Source organism: Falco rusticolus, chromosome 9 (genome assembly GCF_015220075.1).
Source record: "Falco rusticolus isolate bFalRus1 chromosome 9, bFalRus1.pri, whole genome shotgun sequence".
Lineage (NCBI taxonomy): Eukaryota > Metazoa > Chordata > Aves > Falconiformes > Falconidae > Falco > Falco rusticolus.
In genome coordinates this window covers 19,278,115-19,305,206 of record NC_051195.1, presented here as the reverse complement: position 1 = coordinate 19,305,206, position 27,092 = coordinate 19,278,115, and the positions used below count along the sequence as shown (strand labels likewise).

The following is a 27,092-nucleotide window of genomic DNA, read 5'->3' as shown; positions in this document are numbered from 1 at the left end:
CTTCTTTGTGCCCATTTAGCTTTAAAGCAAACACTGCCCAACCTCTGGTGCTGTGAGCAAAGATGAAAATTGCTGCTTGCGAAAACCTTTGCATGAAAGGGTCACTTTGCAGCAGTGTAAGTTGCTCCATGCCCAGCTATTTGGCAGATAAAAGAATGGAGGATGCTCCATAGAAAAATCCACCACTTGAGAGCTGCATCACCTCTGTGCTTTTTCTAAGCATCCCTCTTCCTCTTCCTCCTCAGCAGACAGGGATGTAGCTCCAGCTCCTGGGTTCAAATACCTGCACCCATTCCCACATGGGATGGACAACACTTATGCTGTTGGCACCTCAGAGGGGTGCAGTGGGTCAAGAGTTTGCTGGGGGTGTCAGCGTGGCTGTTGATGCTGGGTGGGCAGGGGGAACAGCTCCTGCCCATGCCCTGACTGAGCCCCATGCCATGCCCACAGGTCACCATCACAGTCCTGGATGAGAACGACAACAGCCCCCAGTTCGACATCACCTCCGACTCATCTGTAAGCGTGGCGGAGGACAGCGCCATTGGCAAGCGGGTGGCTGTGGTCCTGGCCCGTGACCCAGACGCAGGCAGCAATGGGCAGGTAGGGAAGCCAGCACAGGAGGTTTGGGGCTGCACGTAAAGGTACGGTAGTGTTTCACTGATGCAGAAATGCCTCCAGCAGCATCTTCCCAACGCCTTCCCCTCCACTCCCCTGCATCCCTACAAAAGCAAACTCTGGTCATTGATGCCAGCAGTTTTGGGGTGTTTGTGCAAGGGGGTACCGGCACTCCCCAGTCAAGGCTTGCAGCAGGAGAGTTAAAAAACCACCCTTGTGCTGCCTGGGTCACAGAGGTCTGTGGGGCGTGTGTGCAAAGGAGCCCGGCAATCTGAAAACCAGCTGTGTGCCACGGGTAACGGCAGTGAAGCCCTTGGCAGGCTGAGCAGGAAGCTCGCTGACATTTGTTATTTTCCTTACCATGCAGACAGGCATTAATGAGGCCCTGTCACCCTTCATACCAAAAATCGCTAGTGCTGTAGGAGGGCTGTGGGTGAGACTGGGCTTGGCCTATGGGTGTTTGCGTCGGGGTGGCTGCAATAAGCCAGCACACCCATGGACCCCAGTACATTGGACCTTTTAAAATGCTCCAAGACTTCCCGAGGCATTGCTGGGTTTATAATTGTAGGGTCTCCTGTCTTCTCCTCCTCACAAGCATCATATTGCCTGCCCTGTTCTTCTTTCCCTGTTATTTTCCAGGTGACTTTCTCACTGACGTCAGGGAACATTGGCCAGGCTTTCGAGATCCGTACCACCAACAACACCTATGGTGAGGTGTTTGTGGCACGGCCACTGGACCGGGAGCTGCTGGATCACTACACCTTACGGGTAAGCACCAAACCACCCCACTTACCTCCTTGGGCTTCTTGCTGGTTTGAGCATTGAGGCTCTTGCGTTAGGGTTGTGAGCTTAAAAAGAGCGTTGTTTTGAAAATCCATCCCCAACTGCAGATCCAAGCCTCAGATAGTGGTGTGCCTCCCCGGAGGAAGGAGCACACTCTGCGAGTGAACATCCTTGACGTCAATGACAACCCCCCCATCATCGACAGCCCCTTCGGCTACAACGTGAGCGTGAGCGAGGTGAGCATGCAGCCCTGCTCCTCTCCTTCCATCCTCCCAAGGTGAGGTCTGACCACAAAGCAGGTCCTGCTTTGTGGTCAGACCTCACCTTGCATGATTTGAGGGTTGATGGCCCCTTGAAAAGCCATCACCCTTAGGCAATTTAAGGGTTGGTGGCCCCTTGCAAGCTCTCTTCTGTGACGGCCTCCTACTTTGGGGCTAGGAGAGAGTTCTGCAGGTAACTTAAGCCTATGAGGCTGCAGGGACCAACAGGAAGGAGAAGTGGCTACACACCCCTGGAAATGCCACCAAAGTGACGCAAGAGGCGGCACAGTGCAGAATAGGAATTGCTCTCAGGAAGCAGCTCAGCACGAGCTAGATAATTAAGCAATAAAACACAATCAGGCATGAGAAAAGACAACTTATTTCCTGACAGTTTAATTCCTGGACTGGGGGGGGTGTCTCAATTTGATGATGAAAAATGAAATACAAGTAATAGCCAGTGACACTTAGCTGTGAGGAAGTGCTGCTCGTGATTAATAGCTTTGCATTAAAGTTATTGCCCTGTTAGGATTTTCTTATCTATTTAATGCCTGTTCAGAGTGGATTGGAGAACAGAATTTCTGTTTTATTTCCCCCGTAATGGGACTATCCAAAAATAATTAGCCGAGCTGTGAGTCTATTACACAGCCTTCACCATTGCACACACAGTGGTTTTTACACTCTTCCAGGCTATGCAAGCCTAGATAGGACCTAATGCACAGCTTTCTGTGACAGGGAATCAAACTGGTTCATTGCAACAAATGGGAGATGCGATAACATAAGGAAAAAGAGGTGCAATTTCAGCATGCAGAGGCAGCTGGCTTTGGTGACCTAACAGCAAATGTCGCTTGTTAGTGTTATTCCATTTTGGTTTAAAAGCTAATGTAGAAAATACATTCTATTTCAGATTTTTAAGCCAAAAAGGATCTGAGTGCTTTAGCAAAGGGCAGAGCCTTCCATTGCTAAGCCTGTGGCTGGTTCTCAGATGAGCTATCAGTGGCAGGGCAAGTAGCCTTGGTTAATTTTTTGCATGCAGATGCATCTATTCATAAAATATTGTTTGCAGTAAGCACTGCAAACAAGGCATCCAGGAGCTGATGGAGGAGGGCAGCCTTCTGTTGGCTGCTGGGTGTTGGGGCAGTGAGTTTGGAGCCTCAAGTACCACAGTGCCTGGAAAAAACCCTCTCTGAGTTAGGATTATGTTACTGTGTACTTTATATGTTATGAGGTGCATGTGATTTCTGTTGTGTATCTCTGTCGCTCACCCTGCCATCTCGCCCTGCAGAATGTCGGCGGTGGCACAGCAGTGGCCCAGGTACGTGCCACCGACAGGGACATAGGCCTCAACAGTGTCCTCTCCTACTATATCACCCATGGGAATGAGGACCTGACCTTCCGCATGGACCGTGTCACTGGTGAGATCGCCACCCGGCCCTCCCCACCGGACCGCGAGCGGCAGAGCTTCTACAGCCTGGTGGTCACCGTTGAGGACGAGGGCAACCCCTCCCTGTCGGTGAGCCACCAAGATGTGCTTTTTGTGGGGAAGGTGGAGCTGGGCAGCACCGCAGGAGCAAGCTTAGCACTGAGATGTCAAGCATGGAAGGGGAGAACAGACACAGGGTGTGATATTTTGGTGACCCAGCCATTTGGGTTATGACACAGGGTCCAAATCTGCTGATTTGATTCAGAGCCTCCTTCAGCACCCGATGCTGAAGGACCCTCTCTTGCAGTCGTTTGGGGAGCTGCTGTCTCCCACCCATAAATGCCAAAAATACCAAGAGCATCCCAATGGGCAAGCATGCTGGTGGCTGCAGGTGTTGTCCTGCCTACCGGCTCCTCACGCTCTGCATCTGGAAGGTCTCAGGATGTTGCTCACCTGTCTCAGGGCAAGGGGTGGCTGGAGCAGCAGCTGAACCGTGATTCAGGTCACCATGGACTGATGTGTGTCTGCTCTGGTGCTTGCAAATGAGAAGACCTCCAGTAATTCCTGCTATAGCTGTTGCAGTCCACACTGTGTGAGATTTGGGCAGCTTGTCAGTCACCTTGCTGCCATCCAGAGTGCCTTACCTTTTGGGGGCTGATATGAGACCCCATCCATCATCCTTTGGTCTGGGGGGGTTGCCGCCTTGCTTTGTAGTTATCAGCCTGCAGGAGTGCCCAGCGAGATAACTGCATTTGCTGCGGCCTGGTTTCTCTCCCTTGCACCTCTCCTGCTCCACAGATAACAAGTCCCATTATTTCTGCCTTTAAGGAGGACTCTGGCATGGGAGAGTCAAAAGAAGAAATAATATTTGGGGCGTTTTCCAGCCCCGAGTCCCTCCTAACCCCGTGGCTCTGCGGGGAGGTGAGCAAGTGCCTGTGTGTACAAAGCAAGCCCAAACCATGAGACAAGGAGGCTTGACAGCCTGTGCAACACCCTGCCATCCTTCCTCTCACCCACCTCCACCTGCTATCTCTTTCCATCTCTCTGATCTCCCAGCAGAGCACTCTCTGCAAAGCCCAGCTCTACATTGCGAGGAAACAGATTGCAACCAGCAGTGTAAACTGTGGCTTGCAACTCTCGCTTCAGCCTTTGCACTCTCAGCTCCTCCCTCCCGGGTAGTTCTGCCTGCCTGTGCATCACCATCTTTTTCTTAAGCTGTCCTGCTGCTGTGGCTTAAATCTAGGTGCCTCTTCCCCCAAAATGAGAGGAGGCAGCTTCATGTAACTGCAGCACCCAATGTCGCTAGCTCCTCCTTGTCCCCATTGCCCCAACACTGTGGGAGTATCGCCGAGGTGAGGAATGCCATGTACCAAGCCAGCAAATCTCATTGCCATGGCAATCCCCTCTTCCCTTCCGGGTGCTGAAGAGGACAAGTGACACAACTTATTGCTTCACACTGCCAAAGCAGTGTCCCAGCAGCCTCACTTGTCCTCAGAGTTTCTGCTGCGTGACCACTGTGTCACCAGCACAAGTTATGCCAGCAGCGATGATCAGACTCCTGCCACACTGAAGCAAAACAAAGCATCCAGTGACCTGATTCCTGAGCAAAGAGAAGAGTTTTGGCCCTTTTCAGAGCTTGAGGATGCTTAGGTCTTGTGAAATGCTGTTCTGCACATTGCTCGGTGACCGCTGGCTGTGCGCCTGGGTGATGAAATTATGTCTGTGAGGAGTTTGTCACCTACTAGAAACTTTGGTTTCACAAGTAAGTCTAGGCTGATGCAATGATGCACAAAACGAGGTTATTGTTTGTAATTTGTATGTCCCTTCATGTGCTTTAAGATTTGGCCTTCTGGGTATGGGAGAGGCAGAGGAGACAGAGCTGGGAGAGGACTTGGAAGACCCATGGTGATCTGTGATACCCAGGTCAGCAAGGGTGCCTTGAATACTGGCTGTCCTCTTGGGAGCTGGAAGTGCAGGGGCAAAAGGGTAAAATGCTAGTGATAAAAGGAAAGCATTTACCCCAGAAACCGTTGCAGGAAAGAAAACCTTCACAAGCTGGTGAGCTACAGCTGGAAGGTCGTCTTGTCCTTGCATGAGAATTGCAGGAGTCACCCAAGCTCTTTCCAACCCTGGTGCAAGCCTGCAGCTGCACCTCCCCAAGGGCTGGCCGTGCTCTGGAGCCTTTGGGACACTTCCCGCAGCAGAAGGAAGGATGTCTGCCCAAGGGAGCTGCAGCACCCACATGCCCCAGAGCAGGGCTCCTCCTGGCACCCGCAGACCCTGGCGCCGGTGGCTGCAGTGAGGCAGGGCGCATTGACAAAGCTGCTCCTCACCGCCCAGATGCCTATCTCACAGCCTCCCCCAGCCGGGGCTGCTTCAGCCGCTGCAGTTTCTGTTCCTGTCCACCCACTCTGAAACAAGAGTTCAGGTGAAGTGCCACGGCTCCTTGCTCGCTCTCCTCATGAGCGAAGCCCTGAGTGCTGATGCAGTGGAAAACAGCCAGCAGCAGGGTGCAGCTCCACCTGTGATCTCAAGCCAGGAGCACCTGCAAGAGCTGGTAGGAGCTGGCAAGATCCATGAGGGTGTGAGCATCTTGCTGGGTCACCTTTACCATAAGCATCCTGCCTGAAGGTGCAGCACCATGCCATCTTCTCCACCAGTGGTGGGGGCCAAGGTGGGGTGCCGGCACCCAGCATGCCAGGGCTTCTGCTCCAGCATGTGTGGAAGGCTGGGTATCCATTGCCTTTTAGGGGAAAAAGTCATTAGTTTTCCTTTTGACAAGCTTTCCAGGTGGGAAACGATACCTGATACCATGCAGTGCCCCAGTATGCAGCATCAGTGCCTCTGGCAGAGGATGTAGCTGGTCAGCTCGCCTCTGCCTGCCCACCACACCTGTCTGACACACGGGGCATCCCAAAAAATGGGATTCCTGCAGCACAGTAAGAAACCTGTTTCTAACAAAGCTTTATTCTGTGGTCAAACAGTGCATTTGTTAGCAGAGGGACTTGGAGCAGGTTTCAAAACAGTTAGGACCCACAGGCAGGCAAATCCCCCCTGTGCCTTTCCGGCTGCAGCTGCTGGGTCGGGGAGAGGGAAGCGCTGGAGGCACTGGGCAAGCTTCCCCAGCAAAGCCAGGAAAGGGGCTGAGCCGTGGGTGGCAATAAAGTCCTCTGCTCAGGAAGTTACGTCCGTGGCGGGGGGCGTTGGTTCTGGCTTCTCCTTTATCCCTCTGCCTGTGGCTGCAACGTCCCAAGGCTGCACTTGCTGAAGCCAGCACCAGATTAATCGAAACCTGCAGTGGGCCAGGGTGTCCCCAGCCCATTGCAGAGGCAAACACTGTTTCCTCCAGCTACGTAGCATGAAAATTCGGCATGCTGCCGGGGATGCTCTGCCTGGGCATGCTGCCTGGTATGGCTATTGCTCACGTCTGACGCTGTTTTGGTATGACTAATGTTTATGTTTGTCTAGTGGCAATTTTTTTCCCAGTTTACAACTAAAAACAAGACAAAAAACCAAACACACCCTTTGAGTAACAGTGTCTACTACAAGGTTTTGTCTCCTCCCTGGGGCCTCAGTCACACTGGAGGCTGACCCACAGCTTCTTTTGGATAAGCGATGCTAGGGTGCAGCATTCAGCTGGAGGATGCTGTGAGGGCACCCATGTCCCCCAGAGCATCACAAGGTCTTCTGGCGTGGCTGAAGGCAGTGGCCCCCAGGACAGCTGCTCTGGCCATGCTGGCCCCAGGAGGATGGGGGGAAGCCAATCAGAGCATTTTCCCAGCACCTACTAGGTGCTCCCATGCCCCTGCCTTTCCGCGGGGCTCTTGGTCACATCATGGGACCATCCTCCAACACCCACCAGACGAACTTTCTAATTTACAGGTATTTAATAAAACAAACAAACAAAACCCATAAACATCCTTTTTTTTCTTTTAATCAGCACTGATAATGAAACAAACAGAAAGACAAACTCCCCTAATCCCAAGCCAAGGATAAAATCACAGCAGAAATAAGGCTCCTCCTGATGTGTGTCCAGCTGAAAAGACAGCAGCTTTGCAAGTCCGTGGCTGTCTCAAAAAAGGCTGGTGGGGAAAAAGGGCTCTGCCAGCAGCAGAGAGCCTTTCCCCTTCCTGTTTTGCAAAGAAAAAGGCAGTACAAGATTGGCTGATGACCCTGTTTTGTCTCGCAGTGGATAAAGTACTTCACCATCTGCTCCTAGGGAGGATTTTCAGTCAAAGATGAAGAAACAGGTTGCTTAAACGCCTGGCAATAAGTTAAATCATCAGGGAGATTTGCAGGTGCGGGTCATCCTTCCCCACATCCTCGGTTTTCAGCTAGTCCATAAAATGTGTGCAGCACAGAGCCGTGCTGTTCTCCATAGAAATAGGTAGTTACAAACCAAACTCCAGGCAAGAGACGTTCACTTCTAGCCCCTTGGCAGAGCAGGACAGGAGGCGAGGGCAGGGCTCCTGCACTCAGCTTCATTTCTTTAAGGCTTTGCTGCCCACAGCCATGTTGCCCTCCCGGGGGTCTCAGCTGGGCAGCTGCCTGGCCTCTCCGGGCTGCTGCTGCGGGCTGTGCTTTCCTCTGGGGTCTTTAGGCTTTCAAGGAATTTGGTGAGTCGGGAACAGGATCTGGAAAAGGGCAGACCAGGGGTGTTAGTCCAGCTTGCAGCTGTGGGGATATGCTTCAGGAAGCGGCCAAACTCTGCTTTTGCATGGAAAACATAGGCTTTGGGTCCTTCCCATCCTCAAAGCCCTGGGACTTCATGTCCCACATTAACTGCAAAGTTTGCAGCTGATATTTAACCCCTGCTTTCCCATTCACCCCCCAGCTGCCCCTTTCCTTCCCACCCCTCCCGGAGTGGTCCCCATGGGGGCTCAGCATCACTTGGTCACTCACCCAGTGTTGGGAAGAAGCAGTCCCCGGGGCCAGGGGGGGACAGGGGGGTGCTGGGCTCAGAGAGCAAGTGCCGGCCAGACTCAGAGGGCTGCCGGCTGGCCATGTAGGAGAGCTGGGGTTGGGGCCGCGGCTCCATGCTCGCCGTGGGGACCGCCTCGAAGACAGGGTTTTCAATGCCCTGGGCGCTGCTGCGGGAGAGGAGAGGGTGTTAGGAGTGGAGATTTGCATTTTTATTTCAGGAGCCTTTTTTATCTCTGAGGTTTTGGCTGGGCATGGGAAACAACCAAGCAGAGCAGGGAGCAGAGGTCCAGGCGGTGGCACCTCAGCTGAGAGCAAGTGGGGAGCCCAGCACAGGGGGGAAAGCTTAGCCAAAAGGCACTGTGGTTTCAAGTTCTCCTGGTGCATGAGGAGATGTGTGTCCTCAACACAGGCAAAAAGAAAGGAGGCACTTCCCACTTGGAGACAGGGAAGAGAAACAGCAGCTGTCTGGAAAGGAACAGGGCTCTGGACATGGGTGGCCCCCGCATCCTCTTTGCTCTGCTGGGCTGAGGATATACACTGGCTTCAAGGGGAGGGGAGGAGAGGAGAGGACAAGACCCTTGCAGGTTCTGGGATGCAGGCAGAGAGGATGCGAGGTGGCTGGGGGGACCTGGAAGCACATGGATTTCCTCACCTCTCCATTCTGACGAGCTCATGGGCACCTGCCAAAGACAAAATGGTTGGTGTGAGTGCTGGCTGCATTCAGGCCAGTGTCAAACCCAGACCCACCGCCAGCACTGTATTCTGGTGTCTCATCCATGTCCAGTTTCTCTTTTCCTCTACATTCCTCCCTCCCTCTCCCCTTTCTTTAGCATCAGCCTCTTCTTTGCTCCCCAACCTTCTTCTCCACATCCCTGCTGTCTTCCACCTTGTTTACTCCCCAGTCCCAGCCTCTTCCCAGATTGAAACTGCAGGTTCTGAATAAGGGGGAAGGAGGTGCTTCTGCTGACATGGGGTGTGAGGTGAGGTGCTGCAGCACCTAGGCAGCAGCCTGGCCCCACGCCTGTCTAGATGCACCCACCACCTGCCTGTGACACCCTCCTGGGGCTTGGCAAAACACCACCCTGGCATTTGGCTGCCACTATGTTTATCTGAGCAGTACCCTGTTATTTATTCCCTCATCCCCTTTGCTGCAGCACATCCCTCAGCCCATGTTACTCGGGTGTGCTGGATGGCTGCACGGCCAGCATCCCGAGCTGAGACCCATGAGGTCTGGCCCAGACTGTGCTGATGGAAAGTGCCTGGTGGCAATAACTTGTAGCTAACCTGGTCCGAGACAGCCCAGAAGCAAATCCCCCTGGGTTTTGCCTTCGCCCGTGGCTTAAATAGCATCCAGGTGATGCTTTGCAGCACAGCAGGGGAGCTGCACACTGGGCAAGGCAAAATGGGTGTGTGAAGACACACAGCCAGTCTTTTCAGCTGGGGACGGATATTGAAAGCGCAGTTCCCATTCTCACGGCTGGCATCATGCCTGCCGCTGCTGCAAAACCCACTTCTCCAAAGGGTTTGCTCAGAGCCACACAGCCACCCACCAAGCTTGGTGAGAGAAACCGCAGGGCCCCTGGCTTGCCCAAGGCCTGATGAAATGGTTCTGCTTGTTAAGGTGGTGCCCTTTTTGGCTGAATTACCAAAATCACTGGGAGCCAAGCACAGGCAGGAGCTGGCAGCCAGCTGCACCTTGGCACTGCCTGGCTTTCTAGGGCTGGGGCAGTGGGGAGAGACCTGGCTCACTGTGATCCTGTCATCATAGACGTGTAAGGGTTCTTTTTAAAGGAGTGGGGAAAAGCACAAATAAAGCTTTTTGAAGCACTTAGAAAGCAAAGCTGCTATTTCAGGTGTGCAGTGGAGGGAGGGGTGAGTAAATGAGCCAGGTTTCACAGTGGACGGGAAGGAAAGGGCTCAGCGGGGAGGGGGTCTGGCAGCACCTTTGCAGTCTCAGTGCCCCCAGGATGCTCCTGGGGTGCCTGGCAAACATCATGGGTCCTCCTCCCACCCCACGCTCCTCACCAGCAGCCTGCAGGCATGCCCAGCCCTTCCCAGGACAGCTTTGCAGGAGGTACCTGTCAGGAACCTCTCTTTGGGCCACCTTACACAGTGCACAGCCAAACCAGCTGACCCCAGCGAGACACGTCCCACCCCATAAAGGCCATGCTGCTGCAGCCCAGGAGATGAGATGGGTGCTGCCGAGGGGGAGGTACTTACGTCTGCTGCTGACAGCTTGTCTCTGCTTGTAAATCAGGAGCAAGATGAGGGGCAGGCAGAGGATGCCCACGATGCAGGCGCCCGTTGCCAGCGCGGCAGCTGTGATATCTGCAACAGAAGAGGGCAGAGCTGGAGCAGGTGGTGGGGAGGGTCCGCCTTGCATTTCCTTGGTTTCCTCAAGCCGTACCAGAAGCATGGGGCCCCATGCCTGATGCAGTGCGGTTCCCACACACATAGATGGTCCGCTTGGGATTCACACCAAGTGTGCATTGCCAGTTGTACAAATAAGCTCTGAGGCATTGGTTTAGGACCTTGACCAAAGTCCTTCGCTGCTGGAGGACATCCCAAGGTCTTTCTTTGGTCTAGAGAGGAGTAGGGAAGCAGGGGCCCTGATAAAGCCCTCTGAAGTCAGCAGAAAGGCTCCCAGCAATTTCAAGAGTGTGCTGACTCCAGCCCACAGCCAGCTCATCAAAATCAGGATTCCTCAAAGTGTTTAGGCATCAAAGGGCTTGTTACACAAGGTCTCTGCTAACAAATGTGCCCCTGAAGAATGCTATCCTTGGAGGCTCCCCAGAAAGGCTGGCAGCCTGCAGGCACGTCTGTGGCCATCAGAGTCCATGTGGGATGGCTTGTGGTGGGGTCAGGGGTCGCCTAAATCAAGGGCAGGTTCAGCTCAAGCCCTTGTCCCCTGTGCCTCCATCTGGGGAAGCAGCTTCTTCCTCCAGGTGGGTGTGTTTTGGGGTGGGGGAGGACAACACAAGACATGACTTTTTTTCCCCCTTTTTTGCCCAGCAGGACAGGGTGTCAGCACTTGAGACTGAGGGGTTAGGGCAGAAAGCTCTACTCATGGGGAGCAGGGGGCACTTTCCCATGTCTGGACCAACCCCAACTGTGCTGCAAACCAATTTTAGCAAAGCCTGCCCATTTAGCAGCCAGCAGATGGGGATAGACAGAGTGACCCACCAAGAAACCACCTGCATAGCAAAGTGTGGACACCTCCAGTGTCTAGACGCAGCACGGGGGAGCATCGTGTTGTCTGAGCACTCGAGCAAGATTTGGGTTTCCCCCTGCTAGAGCATCTCTGCTTGGGGCAAGGTGACATGGGCTCAGCATGGTGGCAGGCTGTTGCAAGAGGTTCCTGCAACTCTTAACCTTTCTGTCCTTTCCCATCTGCTCATGGCAGCAGCTGCTAAATCCCCAGTCACGTCTGGGGGGGCCTCAGGTACTTTATAACCGCAGGGTGAATGATCTCCACAGGTTTCAAGCCAGTCATGTCTAAATGACAGGCCAAAGGAGGTTCCCCTCAGCCTGAGGACATGCCTGGGAGATGCACCCTATGGGGACAGCCTTGGAAATCACCCTTCTGACACCCAGCTGTGAGGTTATATATGGACGCCGGTGTGTTTATAGCAAGCAGCTGCCCTAGGGAAATACACAGGCCAGGATGGTGAGCAGCACATTTGAGAGAGGTTTTTTTTCTCTTTACCTTTGCTGGTGGCAGTGTGAAACGTGCAGTTTTGAAGCCCTCCTCTGCCTGCAGTGGAGAAGAGAAAAGCGTGTTAGATCTCAGGGGACTTGCTCAGGTACCACAGAGCTCCACCATCTGCTAGCTGTGCTTGCCTTTGCTCACCAGTATTGGGAAAATCAGCCCAGACCATCCCATAAGCAAAAGTTTAATCCTGGGAAGCTTACACTGAGATTCCTGCTGCAAGACCCCTTTTCCCTCACAGCAGCAGGACCTGTCCCTGGCCATGCATGCTTTTTTTTTTTTTTTTTTTTTTAAAAAAAAAAAGAAAAATTGTCTATCCTAAGGCTGTAATTCAAGGGCAGCAGATGCCTTTCCCTCCATGTCATACCTCCTTGGGCAGCTCTCCCTGCGGGGCTGCTGCCCTGAGGTTATCTGCGGACTGCATCCCAAGCAATGTCTATTTGGACCACCAGCCAGCTCCTTTTATGTTGAGGTTTGTTTTCCTCTCCTTCAGAAAAAGGTTGAAGAAGATCACTGAAACTATGTAGCATGGATTTGATTGCATTCCAGCCTCTTGATTATTTTTTTTTTTTTCATGTTCCAATGCTCTCTGGCCCTATTTCAAACCTTCAACATCTGCTGCTCTTTGACTTTTGCAACATGGCTTGGGCTTTCAGCATCAGCGTGCCCTGCCCCTCCGGCTGCGGTGTTGCACCCAGCATCCCCCACAAGCCCTTATCTGCCACCTTGCCCTGATGCACCCCGGCATGAATGAGGGACTGGCAGGGGCTTCCCTCGCCCCCCTCACCTTGCTGAATCTGCAGCTCCACAAAGCCATGAGCGACCTGCAGGGTGTGGGGCTTGCCGTGCTCCCTCCTGGCCTCCACAGCATAGCAGCAGTAATTCCCACTGTCCTGCAGCGTCAGGTTCATCACCACGATGTGGAAGGCACCATGGTGGTCGGGGACAAACTCCACCCCGTGATGGCTGGCTTGGCCCTCAAGGGGAGATTTTTGGGTGCTGTTGCCCAGTGGCTCATGGTGCCTGCTCAGGTCATGGTGCAGCTCTTTCTCAGTGATGTTGCGGATGTGCTTCTTCTCAGAGCAGCTCTGGTCACCATTGCTGCTGAAGTACCAGGTTTTGTAGAGCAGGTCGTGGCGGTCGGCGAGGGGACCACTGACCCGGCAGGTCAGGGTGACGTTCTGGCCCTCGGGGCAGACACAGAGCGAATATGGGGTAGTGATCAGGAACGCTGCTGGCCCTCCTGCCAGAGAGATGGCACGACAGCCCAGTCAGACCCTACAGCCCTCGGTTTGCCCTGAGTTTGTAGCAAAATTGGGATCCCTCCCCAAAACAAGCACCACAGACCCCACCACCGATGCTGGCAGAGGGATGGCTAGGGGTTGCAGAGAGCAATCACAGAGCACCAACACCAGCCTGCAGGCAGATGGCAAAAATACTTCACCCATGCCTTTAGGACAAGAAATAATCACGAGCTGCCCATATCCCAAGGCAAGGGAGATGGGAAACATGATGTGAGCCCTTCACTTATTTTGTAGCAACATCTCAGCAAGGCTGGGAGCACAACTTCACCCTAGAAATAAATCCTGGAGGAAAGGCATGCTTTAAATATAGCTAAGCATCAGCTTTTTATAGCAGCAGGGAGGCAGAAGTTTGCCTGGGACCGGCAGAGCTGGCAGAGGTGTGGGGCAGGGAGGCAGGGGGCTGCTACAGGGTACCAGACCTCTGCAAAGCATGCACAGGATGAGAAGAGAAGTGGGGTAGTGGGGTATGGTTCATGAATGAGGAAATACAAATGCTGCTGCGCCAGCTGCAAAAAGAAAAAAGAAAAAGAAAACAGCTAGGAGGAGCCCATGCACCCGAGGTCAGGTGGGGAGCAGGTCCCACCCTGCTTTTTTTTCAGCCCCTGGGGAGGAGAAGGGGGAACTGGCCAATGCTGACTGCGAGGAGCTGCTTGAAAATGAAAACAATTTTCAGAAAGAAATGCCCAACCACTGCCGGCCGCAAAACATGGGTGGGAGGCCTGGCAGAGGCGCAGGAGTGGGTGGCGTACCGTGACATTACTGGTCCCGTCCCAGCATGCTGGTGGAGGGTACTGGTGGGCGAGGGAAGCTGTGCATGAGGGGAGAGAAAAGAATGAAGACGGGCAAGTCTTTGGTGCTCTGGGCCCACTGCCACTTTGTGTTTGCCCAAGTGCAGACATTACCTTTGAAAGTTGAAGAAAAAGCACATTCTGGGTTGATTTTCTTTAAATTATGGGAAAAGTGAGGTTTCCTGGGGCTGGTTTGCAACAGAGAAGATGGTATGAGGGAAAGATGTTACTTTATTTTGGTAACATCCTGTTGCACCATTAGCTCCACCACCATTTCGCTTTGAGGTTTTTCACTTGCTATACTGAGCGGGCATCAATCGCAGGCAGGGTGTGCTGCGCCTGCCTCAGCCCAGCCAGCTCCTTCGGGCAGGGTCACCGCGTCAGTGCGCCGGCACAGGACACCGCTTGTGAGAGTGAAACTGAAAATGTCCCCCGTGCCTTCCACCCCTCGTGGTTACTTATGGCTATTAGGATGATGGTGTCAGAGCAGCCATGAAGTCCCCAAGTCCCAGCAGCCTGCCTGAGGGTGCTTTGGAGGGAGAGGGGAGTTTGGGGAGGAGGGTTGCCCCGTTGGACCCCTCCCCAGTCTGCAGTACACAGTGCCGAGGGGTCCCAAGGAGCCAGGGATGGTGTGACCTTTGCTGAACTTCTGCAGCTAATCACTCCAGCTTCATGCAGGCACCTCAGCCTGCTCCTCACGGCACGCACAGCAGCACATCCCTGGGGCAGCTCTGGAGCAGAGGTTTGTGTGGCCTGAGCTCAATACTCCCTCGGCTGCTCCTCATCCTTGGATGCTGCTGAATCCGGGATGCCTGACCAGGCTAGCTAGGATTTGGCACACAGCACAGCGGGTCCCCCACCTCCTTGCCAGCACACTGAGCACAAAAGGCACCTCAGATGTGTTTCTCGATACCTGCCACAACGGGAAGTGCCCCATTCACATCTGGGGTCCCCTGAGAGCCAGCGGAAGGGAAGCCAGGGCTCTATTGGAGGAAGCTGCACTTCCAACACCTTGGAAAAGTATCTGCAGGAGTCTTTGTTTTCCACACACCCTCTTCAAATAAAACGGGGCCGTCCCGCTCATCGCCACATAGTTTGCAAAGCTCTGCCTTACTAAACCATCCGGCCTCCACCTCCGGGGTTTGATGGGAACCGTCTGGATGGAAAGTCAACACAGCCCACGCTTTCAGCAGCAGCGCCCAGCCGCAGGGAGGAGCAGAGGCTACCACGTGTGTGAACTCTTCGGCATTACTAACTTCCCTTTTGCCAAAGCAGGAGAAGGCTTCCAAACACCATCAAGCGAAGGAGAAAACAGCTGGGGAGGAAATCTGGCAAGGCACAGTGTACCCCATAGCAGCACCAGCGAAGTTGTTCCCTGCCCAAGATGTAACGAGGTTTTAAAGCTGTGCTAGATACCAGATGGTGCCCGGAGGAAATGTCTTCTGTCGGTGTCTTTACACTAAAGCTTGCGGATCTTAATCTCCCCTGGGTGCTGTGGGCTTTTTCCATGCCCAGACCCCAGGTTTGGCTCCATCCCACCCTGGTCAAACTGTTCCCTTTGAAGTCAGCACTGCTGGCAAATGCCAAAATAAACCCAGATGCCCATCTCTATGCATCCCCGGCTGAAAGAGTCTGGACCCATCAAGGTCTGAGCTGAGAGCTGTTGTCTTGTCACCATCTGGTAAAGACAGATGAGGTCTCAAGCAAGTGCCAAAAGTGCCCCTCTTCCTCTTTGGCACCTTGGTATCTTTGGCTCTGACCCGCAGCATCGCATTGGTGTAGCACAGAGCCTGGTGCTCTGTACATCCCTAGTGCCAGCACCACTGCCTAGCTTGAAATCTGGGAGCTCTCCTTTCAGAAAAAAAATGTGCAAAAATAGTCCTACTGCCAAGGAGCCTGTGTCACTTTGCTGACCAACAGCTTAAATAAAACAAGATTCCATGCCAAATTGTGGGTCGGTGACCAAAAGCCCTCCTGGCTGCTTCTCTTAGCTTTGGTCCCCTGCTCTGGCAAGCAAGCGTTATTTACACTCCTGTGACTTACAGAAGTGATTTCCATATGATGCCACCTCTTCCCACCACAAGGAAATCTGGGTGGGAGGGCTGCAGCCTTTGAAGAGGCTCACCCACCACAGAGGAGGGGCTTCTGGAGAGAGAGTGGCTGCTCAGTGCTGGGGCAAGGAGCCTGGCTTTAATTCCTCTTCTGGGAGCTTTTGTAACAGCCTCACATGAAAGTGCTGCCAGCCCTGTTGTCACTGTGTTGTCATTATGCTTCAGAGTTATCAGCTAGCTGAGATGTGCAGGGGTATCCATACCTCAGCACAAGTACTTACAGCAGGAAAGAAAAAGGAGAGGAAAAAACTTCCTGAAGATGCCAGAGATGCCTTTGTTAATGGCCCTCATCTCCTGCACCCCAAGGAGCCAAATGGCTTTTCAGCGGTGGGGCTGCTCCCTGGGTACCCACCATCCAGACCATGAGGAGATCAGCCTGGAGCTGCTGCGCCTGCCAGAGGATCCTGCCTTGCTCCTGTTCCAGCACAACCCTGGCTCAGGGACAGGGTCACAACACTGGGTTTGTGCTTGGGATGTGATTTTGGAAAGCCCAGCTAGCTGCCGTCCTTTGAGTGGGCAGCAGAGATTTCCCCATCCACCTAGCTGCCAGCATCCCCAAACTGTGTAGGATGTCTCCAAGGGCTCTACTTCTCCAGCAAGCCCTGCTAAAATTAACCAGGGGTTCAGAAAGTTTTGGCAGGCACGCAGTTTCGTGAAGCTCAGTTCCTCTGGCACCAGGTTCAGGATGAATATCAGCGTCCAAGCTTGTTGCATTGCAGAAGGCCTGACATTCATTCCCAGCGCCCTGACGTGTAAATTAAATAATCCAAAGACCCATGGAGATGCTGGGAATCACTCCCTGATGTTGAGAGACTTGGCTAAGAGACAAGGTATGCTTCAATCCACACCAGTCTTGCGGTCCCAGAGGAAACAGGAGAAGGGACCCCTACCCCGTTGCAGTGGGGCATAATTTCTTCCTGGGAATGCACAGGCAGAAATCCTGGAGGCGGTCACTTTGCCGTCCCGGGACAGAGGGAGAAGCCAAGCCCGATGGGATGCTTGTCCTCCGCCTGCACAGGGCAGGGAGGGACCACGGTCCTCCCCGGCTTAGTTCTCTGGCTCTTTGTCCACAAACTGCGGGTTTAGTTGCCACAGCCCCTGTTTCGCTGCCTGGTCCCGGAGCCCTGGTACGGACACGCCAGGGCTGGGGCACAGTCGGGCGCGAAGCATCCCCCTCCCAGAGTATCCCCCCACCACGACGGCGTGGGAAGCGCTCGCCCGGGGAAGGGAGGGCGACCAGGCGGCTGCTCGCCCAGAGAAACTGCCCGGCACGGCACAGCCCAGCAGTTACGGTGGAGCGGAGCATCCTTAGGGAGGGCATCGCGACCCTGCTCGCACAAACCGCCTCTCTTCGCTCCCCCGGAGCTGAGGGAAGGCTCCTTTACCCCGGCACGGCCAGGGACCTCTGCAGAGCCGGGGCACGGTGCTGTGTGGGAACAAGACGGCTCTCCCAGCTCGGGGTCCCCAGCCCCCGGGGGCCTGGCAGGGGCAGGGGGTGGCTGCTTTCCTTCCACGCGTGTCAGATCAAAGCAAAGGAAGGAGGGAAAAAAACCCCACAACAATCCCGGAGTTTTAAAACAGCAGCTCCCCTGTGACCCCTTTCCCCCGACACAATCAGCATCGTGTGAAACGCTGGCTCGATCCCCCCGGAAAAAAACAAACAAACAAACAAAAACCAACAACAACAACAACAACAACAAAAACACCACAGGCTGGGAGAGGAAATAACCCCCCAAATACCCCGAATTCCTTGTGCCGAGGCACAGTGCCGGCCGGGCGAAGGCAGTGCCCCGGGCGGGCGGGATGGAGAGGAAAGCAGGCTGGAAGCAGGCTGGAAGCAGGCTGGAGCTTACCGTGGGAAGCCAGCAGGCAGAGCGCGGCCAGCAGCAGCCCGGCGCGGGGGGACGGCGCCTCCATCGCGGCGGGGCGGCCGGCGGAGCTCGGCTCTGCGGAGCCGCCCGCCCGCTCTGAGCAGCCCCGCAGCGGCGGCCGGACTTGCACATACAGGAAATTTCATTGAGGTGCTGCGCGCAGCGGTGGAGAGAACTGCGAGCACCCCCAGGAGGTGAGATGCTGCAGGGAGCTGCGGGTGGGCGGCCGCACCCCCACGGGGCACCCCGACCGCACGGGTGACGCTTCGGTCGCCACCCGCCCGGGCAGCAGCGGGTGCCTCTGCCGGCTTTTTTCCCCTTACAGCGTTGCGGGCAGTAGCTTAGAGCAGGCTGGTGCGCCCTGCGTGTGTTTTTGGGGTACGCAGGAGGTGGCTGAGGGGAACGCTCGCGGTGCAGGAGGACACGCGGGTGCTCAGCCACGAGGGGCTGGGTGCTGGTCCCCATTGCTTCCCCTGGTGGGTGCCGATCCCTTCGGGCCGATCTCCAGCTTGCTTTATCAAAGTGCACTTTGCTTGTAATTATTGTTTTTCCCTTTTTTGTGAGGATTAAGTGGGCAGAAACCCTCCTAGGATGAACAGGAGGCAGACACAGGGAAGGCTAACTCAGAGCAGTGCTAGCTGGGGGAAGGGAATGGAGCTTTCCCCCAAAAAATGGGGAGCAAAGCATCCCCCTCCCACAGCCCGTTTACACAGAGGGAGGCCTTTACTCTGCCCTGAAATAGCAAAGCAGTGCCATGGGCTAGCTCACGTAACTCCTCGTGGAACTTTGCTTCGAATTCAAAAGGCAGCAACAAAATCTCCAGCTGCAGCTGCAGGTCACCGTTTCAAATTGGTGTTCCCTAGAAAGTGGAGCCTGGAGACACGTGGAGGTTTGCAAACCGCAGGAAACTTTGCTGCTAACCTGCTCTGAATTTGGAGCATGTAGTGTAATAGAAAAGTAGCTAATTACTGTGGCTTTGTGGTTTTTACAGCAAGCGCGTCTGATGTTCCTGTTAAAAGTGTAACCCTTGTCTGGCTGGAAGAAATTTCTTGCTGGGGAAAGGTGTAGGCACAAAGTCCAGAGACTCCAAGAAAATGGTTTATCATCCTGAGACCCCATGTCTGAGTTGAGCCTTCAGGCAGGGTGGCACGGTCTTGTCACCTCCCCCATCCCCAGGTGTGTCCCCATGCTGACAGGGCCAGAAGACAGCCTTCAGTAGCATCCACATGCCTGTGCAGAGCCACATACAGCTGGAAGAGGGTCAGGGCAGGCTGAGCCTGACTGGTGGTGAAATCATGGCCAGCGGGTAGACGATGGGACCCACAGGAGGTCCGTCTCGTCTGAGATGCTCATTTTTGTTCCTCCCCTGCACCATAGCAGCATCATCTCCAGATGTTTTCCATCCTACCACATTGCCACCCACAGTAACAACAACCAAGGTGTCCCCAATGTCAAGGTGAGGACTCACACGTGTCTCCCCCAAAGGCAGTGAGGCACGATGGGTTCAGCCTCTGGCTTTCCCTCTGCCATGGGCTGCTCCCCGGTGTTACCAGCAATGGTAAAAAACAGGTGAAAAGGAAAGGGATCCCACAGAGACGTGCTTTGCTTGGGAACAAGGGTGTGATTTAATCTCTGTGTTTATCTCTGTACCCAGCCATTGCCTGGAGATGCATCTGCAGCCGCGGCTCATTTCACTTTTAGCCCTGCACCTCGTCTGTGTCTCTTGGCAGGGTTGAGCCCACATTGTTCATTGACCTTGACAGGTCCAGCCTTCCCCAGCCAGCACCAGGGGCTGGCAGAGCTGATTCCTCTGTGGTGCTTAATGCAATGTCCCCATGTCCCACAGGCTACGACCACAGTGTATGTCACCGTCCTGGACGAGAACGACAACGCTCCTGCCTTCCAGCAGCAACTGTATGAGGTGACCCTTGACGAAGGTCCTGCCACACTAAATGCCAGCCTCGTCACTGTGCAGGCCCTGGACCAGGATGAGGGACCCAATGGCACGGTTGCATATGCCATCACCGAAGGCAACATCTTGGATACCTTCCACATCAACAGCACCACGGTCAGTAAGGATGCCAGCCCCATCCTGGATGTGTCCCTGTCCCACTCCCTTCAATCCCAGCTGCTCTCCCTTCACCTTCCAGGGGGAGATCCGCACAGTGAAGGAGCTGGACTACGAGATCAGCCACGGACGCTACACCTTGATCGTCACGGCCACTGACCAGTGCCCCATCTTCTCACACCGGCTGACATCGACTACCACGGTAGGGAGCTGCTGGCAGGGTTGCGACACCATGGCCTCTTTGGAGTTGTGGAGTTCCCCCTCATATGAGCAGTTTCACATCTCCTTCCCAGTGGTCACTAATTGCTTTTCCCAGCTGTGGCCAGTTTACCCAATTGCTGTGGGCCCACTCCCTCATGAAGTCTGCAAAACAGAGACATGGGCAAGGGATGCTCATGGGTTAATTAACTCAGTTATTTGGTCCTGCAAAGACACAAACAGAAGAAATTCCTACAACGGCTTTTAAGGTGCATTATGTTTTCTTTAAATGTCCCCTTGGTACTTTTTGCTTTGAAGGGTGAGTAGATAGTAAAGCATTACTATAGTATTAACTTCTGCTTCATCTTTATCTCCTCAGATTATTTATCTGCTTCTAAAATTCCTTTTTCATTCCTTGTATGGAGGCTGTTTATAGCTGCTAGTCATTTTTTTGTAGCTTTTCTCTATAGCTCTTCCATTTTTTCTGGGCCATGGTAACCTGAACTTAGCACACTGTTCAAATCGTGTGTGTGTGTGTGTGGGGAGGGGGGGTTGTAGCACACAGACTAGCAGCTGCAAAGCAAGTGTTGTGCAGGAATTGAATCAGCTGATTATTTTTGGGTCCAAAACCAAAATTTGGCAGGTTGTACAGCAGACATGACCCATGCCAGATTGATTTTGGGGTCTGCAGGTGGAAGGGGTCAGTTAGATCATGCTTTACCCAGATACCAAGCCAAGCATTTTGTAGTTCCCTAAAAGGAGGTATTCTTCTGTGCAAAGAAAAAAAAAGTGAAACTGAAGGGGAGATACCAGTGTGGGAGATTTCCATGGATAAAATCTGTCCTCACAAGCCTGGCAGTACTGTGCTCCATGCTTGGGCAAATGGGAAGCCTTCAGACATGTGTGTCTGATGCTGCTGGAGATGCCTTCCTGGCCCAGGAAAACTGCGGTGGAAAGTTTGAGACCCAGGGTTTAACTGCCAGCAGGGAAGGCAGGCATGCTGCAGGCGAAGGCAGAGCTTTTCCTGCTTTTGACCCAAGCAGAGACATGAACTTGGAAACTCCTTCAGCAGCAGCTACCAAAGCTAGAAGGGATAGGAAACACCCTCCCTATGTGGTCCAGGGAGTTTGTGCCAGCACCATATGAAAACAGCTTTTGGGAGGAGGATTAATGATTATTTAAGATCCCAAGTGATGAGAAATCCATCACCATGATAAAGTGTGCCAGTGTTTGTTTTCTCCACTGCTAGGAAACGGGGCAGAGGCTCAGATACACTCTTCTGTAAAGATTAGATTCAGCCAAATGCCCATCTGATAGATTTTACTATCCTTTAACCCAGGAGGTCGGAATTCTCTTCATTTTCAGTACCTTTCTTGTAACCAACCGTACCACCAAAGCTTAGTATTTTATTAGCCACTGGAGACTCTCCTCCTCAGGCAGCATTTCTCCGCTGTGCAAGTTCCCCAAAGCCTAGCAAGGGGATAACCCTCTTTGCAATACAGTATAGTATAGAGCTATATAAATGTCTTCTATAACATGTGACTCAGTTAAAAACCAAGACTCAGGTTCAATCCCCAGCCTCACCGGCAGCCCTGTGGTCTGCTCTGTCCTAAAATTGTTGATGTTTTCCCCTTTTGAGATCTGTAGAATTGATTTCTAGCCAGCTAAATGTGTCATAGGAAGGGATGCTAAGAGGGGAAACGTGCCAATGTGTTGGTGGTGTTTTGTGTTGGAATAAGGACACAAGCTGCAAATTTTTTAAAGTTGACTCAGCATTAGGAACAAAGTCCTTGGTGGAAGAAAAGGAGTGAGCAAGTGTGCAGCTGGCTGCAGAGATTGGATCTCTCAGAACTCATGGCATTGGAGGTCAAATCCATGTCTGTGGTTTTGTCTATCCAGCTTGGGTTTCCGGATGTGAATGTGGAGAACATTTGAATTCTCCATCACGGTGTGTGGCCCAGTGGTTGAAAAGGGCCCCACCTGTGTGTGGCCGGAGTTTCATAGTGTCACTGTAGGATGGACATGATCAGGAATAACTGAGTCTCTGAACTGTGAGCTGGATGTTTGGTGGACCCAGAAAAGCCAGAAATACAGGAGGCGTTTTGCGATGTCGCCCGTCCATGGCTTCCCATGGTCATGGCCAGCGGGCTGGTCTCCCCTTCCATCCCTCTCTTCTCACTGCCCTTCACCCTCTCACCGTGACTGCAGGTGCTGGTGAACCTCAATGACATCAACGACAACTGTCCCACCTTCCCACGGCCCTACGAGGGTCCCTTTGATGTCACCGAAGGGCAGCCCGGCCCACGCGTCTGGACCTTCCTGGCCCACGACGGCGACTCGGGACCCAACGGGCAAGTGGAGTACAGCATCATCGCTGGGGACCCCCTCGGTGAGCGGGGATATGGGGGCGTCCCCTCTCCTTCTGGCTGCCCCGTGAAGGAGCCTGGCTTGCAGGAGCTGGGTGGAAGTGTTTTAGAAAAGCCATCCTCCCTCCCAGCACTTCTGCGAATTCAGCCTTTCGACACCAGGAAATCCTGTTTTGAGCAACAGGAAACTTAACTCGTTCATGGCCAGCCAGTGTGTGACCGGGGCTTATGCAAGGGATGGGGGAAATCTGCTAAACATTTTGGGGGGGGGGGGTGGGGTGGGGGGTGGGGCGGAGAAAAAGAATACTGCAGAAAGAGCAGCCACGAGTTGCAAGTGCCTGGCCTCACATCCCCTCACCCCTGTGGGGTCTGCAGGGTGTTTGGGGACTGAGTTGCTCTACAACCCCTGGTGAAGCTGTATCTCCAGCCTCACCAGCACCCTGGAGCAGGTGGCAGAGGAGCTGTGGGCTTCCCTAATCGTGGGGACATAGGGCTGTCCCTCTGTGAACAGATGGTGGCTTGAGCCCAGTCCTGCCTCCCAGCTAACCCTGCTGCAAAGCTTTGCTAGAACAGCCTGGAGGCAGCTCCTCGGCTTGGTGGAATCCATGTCATGTATCCCACCCTGCTCTGGCCATCACAGGGCATGGGCAGCTGCTTGGAGGGCTGTTGGCATCTTCAGAAAGGCCCAGCCAAGGGTTGTGAGCATTCTTATTTGCCATTCAACCCATGCCCTGCTCCTGCTGGTACCCGCGGGTGCATCCAGGATAGTCCCTGGCTACCACGACCGTCCTGTATCTGCAGTAATGGGGCATGGTTTTGTCCCCAAACCCACCATGGTCCCTGTCCCCCGGCTCCGAAACAAGCCGTTCCCTGGGGAGCCGGGCTGTGCACAGAGGCACGGCACGAGCCAGGGCCCCGCTGTCTCTGGCAGGGGAGTTTGTGATCTCCCCGGTGGAAGGGGAGCTGCGGGTGCGAAAGGATGCAGAGCTGGACCGTGAGAACATCCCCTTCTACAACCTCACCATCGCCGCCCGGGACCGAGGGGTGCCCCCCCTCAGCTCCACGGTGAGTCCCCCAGTGCTGCACAGGGGGGCTGCGGGGTGCTGTCCCCTATCCCCAACTCCTTCCTCCTGGTCTCTGTCTTCACTGTCCTCCCCTCCTCCTTCTTCCCCTCATCCCTGGAGCTTTCCTCCCCCAGACTGTAGTGGCCTGAGCAGGGAAGCCCCTTCTAACCCCAGGGGGCAAAAAAAGGATGGGAAGGATGGAAATAGGTGCCACGGGCCCATATCACTTCTCTCCCCGGCAGATCCTGGTGGGTGTCCGTGTGCTGGACATCAATGACAATGACCCTGTGCTCCTCAACCTCCCGATGAACCTCACCCTCAGTGAGAATGCCCCCATCTCCAGCTTTGTCACCCGCATCCTCGCCCAGGACGCAGACAAGGGGCCAAACGCTCTCCTGACCTTTGACATAACAGCAGGCAACACAGAGAATGCCTTCTACATCAACAGCACCGTACGGTCCGGGAGGGTGGGATGCTGGCACATGGAGGGTGGACACCCCTGGCCCTGGAGCCCTGCCTTCCCTGGGCACTTATGGGTGTCATCTGGCATCCGTGCCTTGGCAGGAGATGCCCCAGGGGAAGTGCTCCTCATGTCCCTTGTAAAAGTGCTCTCTTTTTTTTCTTGGTAGAGTGGCATCATCTATGTAAACCGCCCACTGGACAGGGAGCGTGTGGCAGAGTACAGGCTGACCATCACGGTGAAGGACAACCCTGAGAATATACGCAATGCCAGGCGGGTAATTATGGACGCTTCCGGGGCCTCCAGCAATGCAGGTGTCAGAGCGGATGGGAGAAGGGGTTCATGCCGAGGCCAAAAAGACAGTGCATTTACCCACAGCATTTCCAGTAACAGCCATGTCCACCAAAAGCATCTGGGGGTCACATAGAGGGGGCTGCAACCCTCTCCCCAGCAGAGAACAGGACCAATAGGATTTAGGGCAACTCCAACATTGCATACTGACCCTGTGCAACAGCAGTAGGTGTCACGGAACGTGGGACAAAGTTTGACAGGAAAGCTGCATAACCACAATGATACCAGAGCATCCTTTGGCCCTGCCAAGATGTCCCATGCGTCATGCTTGAGGAGTGGAGGCTGGGAAGGGATGCCCAGCCCCAGGGTGAGGGTCCCTGCAGACCCTGCAGTGTGATCCAGGGAGCACAGCGTCATGGTTGCACAGGGCTGCAGCTTTGACCAGCAGCAAGCTAGAGGTGGGAGAGATGGGAGGTGATGTCAAGAAAAGGATGCTGCGGTCATCTCCCTCTTGTCCCCATTTTCCTTTAGGATTTTGACCTGCTGGTCATTTCCATAGCAGATGAGAACGACAACCACCCCCTCTTCACCCAGAGCTCCTACCAGGCCGAGGTGATGGAGAACTCAGCCCCGGGTAGGTCTTTCTTTGCTCATATATGTGGCTCCTGGAGAGTCCCTTTGGGGCCGGGCGAGGGGAGGTGTCTCCTGGCCGTGTGGAGGAGACCCGATGCTGAGCAGGGAAAGGCTGCAGGTCAGTGGGATGGGGATGCTGAGTATGAGGAGCTCCTGCCAGCGGCCTGGGGAGGTCAGCACTGAGGAGACCAGAGCTTTGCTCTATGCTGCTGGTGGAAACCCTTCCTGGCACAGGTCAGGCACAACCCTGCAAGAAATCAGATCCATTTGGGAATTGCTCAGCTGCAGACAGCAAGAGGTGCCTGCGGCCTGAGCCGAGCGCTGGGGGCAGCCTTGAGAGCACCAACCTGCCCAATATCCCTGCAGGGGATGGGAAGCCATCTCTCCATCACCAGCACCTGGAGCTGCCTTGCTCCAGCGGTTAGAGATAAAGCAGACCAGCCTGTCCAGGTAGACATCTCCCAGCCAAAGAGCTAGAAATACTTTTTTTTTTTCTTTCTTTCTTTTTGCCTTCCTGCCATTTAAATTGCTCCCTGCCCAAGACCTCGGGTACCTTCCTGTCCTGCAATCGAGAGACAGCCCAGGCAGAGGGTTTGGGTGCCTGCAGGTGATGCCCTCAGCGGCAGGGTGCTGGTGCCGCCCATCTGATGGATGTGTCTGTCTGTTTGTTTTTAGCCGGACGTCCCACTGCCTCACCTGGGCCTCACGAATCGGTCTGCAAGGCTGCAGCAGCTGCCCCCTGCCCCCGCTGCCTCGTACCCTTCGAGGCCCCTCTCTGTCACCTCCTCCATCCATTCATTGCTGTCCCTCATGCATCACTGGGGTGGGAGGGGGATGGGGGAGGCTCTGCAGGGGTCTGCCACCCACCCTAACCCTTATCATCCCATCCAGGGACTCTGGTCACGATGCTCAATGGACCCATCCTAGCTCTGGATGCTGACCATGGCAGCAATGCTATCGTGACCTACCAGCTCCTGGAGGCATCTCTGGACGTGTTTGTTATTGACAACAGGACAGGTGGGGTGGCTCAGCGGGTCCCAGCTCCCAGCCCAGGGCCATCAGGCAGCTGTGGGGTCTGTCACTGGGCTTTTCCCCCTCTCCAGGTGTTGTTTCGGTGAAGCCTGGCAGTGTGATAGACCGAGAGGCTTTGCAGGACCCTTGCCTGGAGTTCACGCTCGTGGCTCGTGACGTGGGGGGGCTGAACAGCACTGCCAGCCTGGTGGTGACCATCCTGGATGACAATGACAACCGCCCCATCTTCCAGCCAGCATTCATCACGGCACGGCTGTTGGAAAACAGCCCCCCAGGTCAGGAGAGGGCCGGGACTGGACGTGAGGGTGGGTGATGGGGAGACCTGGGTGTGCCCCTGGGACTGTGAAGATCCAGCTCCATTGTCAGGGTTGGCCAGCATGGGGGTGAAGGGAAAATTTGGGAACTGTGGCTGCCCACACGGTTTGACAGTATTTGCCTTGTGACCAGGGGCTTGTTGCTGCCTCCAACCCTTGCCTGAGAGAGCTGTTCCCCCGCTTTCCAGGCTTCTCCATCCTCCAGGTGACAGCCACGGATGCTGACAGTGGCCTCAACCAGCAGCTGGATTACCGGATAGAGGGCGGTGGCCAGGACAGGTTCCTGATTGATGCCACCACGGGGGTGATCCGTGTGGCCAACATCACCATCGACCGGGAGGAGCGGGATGCCTACCGGCTAACGGTGGTGGCTGTGGACCAGGGCACGCCAGCGCTGTCAGGCACTGCCACTGTCAGCCTCTTCATCGATGACATCAATGACTGTCGGCCCGAATTCATCAACCCCATCCAGACTGTCAGCATCCCTGAGTCGGCCACCCCTGGCACCGTGGTGGCTGAGGTGGCTGCCATTGACCGGGACCTTCACCCTCGCCTGGAGTACTACCTGCTGGAGATCGTGGCCCGTGATGACACGGATGCACTGGTGCCTGAACAGCAAGGAGTATTCACAGTGGATTTTAGGACAGGTAGGAGAGCGGGAAGGGTGGCACGGGCAGTGTGGACTCCTCTCCTCGCTTCTGCTTCTTCTTCTCTGCCTGGAGGTAGGTGTCTGAGGCATGGAGAGATGATGCTCCTCTCCTGCCTCCCCGCTGTCCTCCTCCTGCTGCCCTGTCTTACCCTGTCCTGTCCTCTCTCCCTTGGCCAACCAACTTAACTAACCCTTTTCTTTCCTTTCCGGCTCTCAGCTCACCAGGTTTGTCT

General features: G+C 54.5%; 2 protein-coding genes across 4 annotated transcripts in view; one reads left to right on the top strand and one right to left on the bottom strand.

Moving 5' to 3' along the window:
* The window catches only part of LOC119153663 (cadherin-23-like), a 42,314-nt gene that overhangs the window by 4,003 nt on the left and 11,219 nt on the right, over positions 1 to 27,092 (top strand). For both annotated transcript variants that reach the window (XM_037400360.1, XM_037400361.1), the window contains exons 7-20: positions 451 to 600; positions 1,255 to 1,383; positions 1,506 to 1,634; positions 2,941 to 3,168; positions 19,631 to 19,852; positions 19,935 to 20,054; positions 22,259 to 22,439; positions 23,348 to 23,481; positions 23,723 to 23,932; positions 24,110 to 24,217; positions 24,763 to 24,865; positions 25,756 to 25,881; positions 25,968 to 26,171; positions 26,399 to 26,857. In XM_037400360.1, the coding sequence (XP_037256257.1) occupies positions 451 to 600; positions 1,255 to 1,383; positions 1,506 to 1,634; positions 2,941 to 3,168; positions 19,631 to 19,852; positions 19,935 to 20,054; positions 22,259 to 22,439; positions 23,348 to 23,481; positions 23,723 to 23,932; positions 24,110 to 24,217; positions 24,763 to 24,865; positions 25,756 to 25,881; positions 25,968 to 26,171; positions 26,399 to 26,857 (2,503 nt within the window). The remainder of the gene's footprint in view (positions 1 to 450; positions 601 to 1,254; positions 1,384 to 1,505; positions 1,635 to 2,940; positions 3,169 to 19,630; positions 19,853 to 19,934; positions 20,055 to 22,258; positions 22,440 to 23,347; positions 23,482 to 23,722; positions 23,933 to 24,109; positions 24,218 to 24,762; positions 24,866 to 25,755; positions 25,882 to 25,967; positions 26,172 to 26,398; positions 26,858 to 27,092) is intronic.
* VSIR (V-set immunoregulatory receptor) lies at positions 6,997 to 17,946 on the bottom strand. 2 transcript variants are annotated; one of them, XM_037400364.1, is made up of 7 exons: positions 17,767 to 17,946; positions 12,498 to 12,953; positions 11,708 to 11,755; positions 10,222 to 10,329; positions 8,654 to 8,681; positions 7,981 to 8,165; positions 6,997 to 7,712 (listed from the first exon to the last, which is right to left on the bottom strand). In XM_037400364.1, exons 1-7 carry the CDS (start codon positions 17,828 to 17,830, stop codon positions 7,675 to 7,677), a joined length of 927 nt encoding a protein of 308 aa, XP_037256261.1. In that variant the 5' UTR covers positions 17,831 to 17,946; the 3' UTR covers positions 6,997 to 7,674. The 2 variants fall into 2 exon arrangements, with proteins under 2 accessions (XP_037256261.1, XP_037256260.1); XM_037400363.1 differs by having other exon boundaries at positions 7,981 to 8,168; positions 17,767 to 17,943.

Bases quoted from the DNA above. Each gene is read 5' to 3' on its own strand.
- VSIR (XM_037400363.1), bottom strand. From the start codon at position 17,830: ATGGAGGCGCCGTCCCCCCGCGCCGGGCTGCTGCTGGCCGCGCTCTGC. The intron at 11,756-12,497 runs GTGAGGGGGGCG...TCTCCACTGCAG, and splicing joins GGAGCTGCAGATTCAGCAAG to GCAGAGGAGGGCTTCAAAAC. The intron at 8,169-8,653 runs GTGAGGAAATCC...CCTCTCCCGCAG, and splicing joins GAGCTCGTCAGAATGGAGAG to CAGCGCCCAGGGCATTGAAA.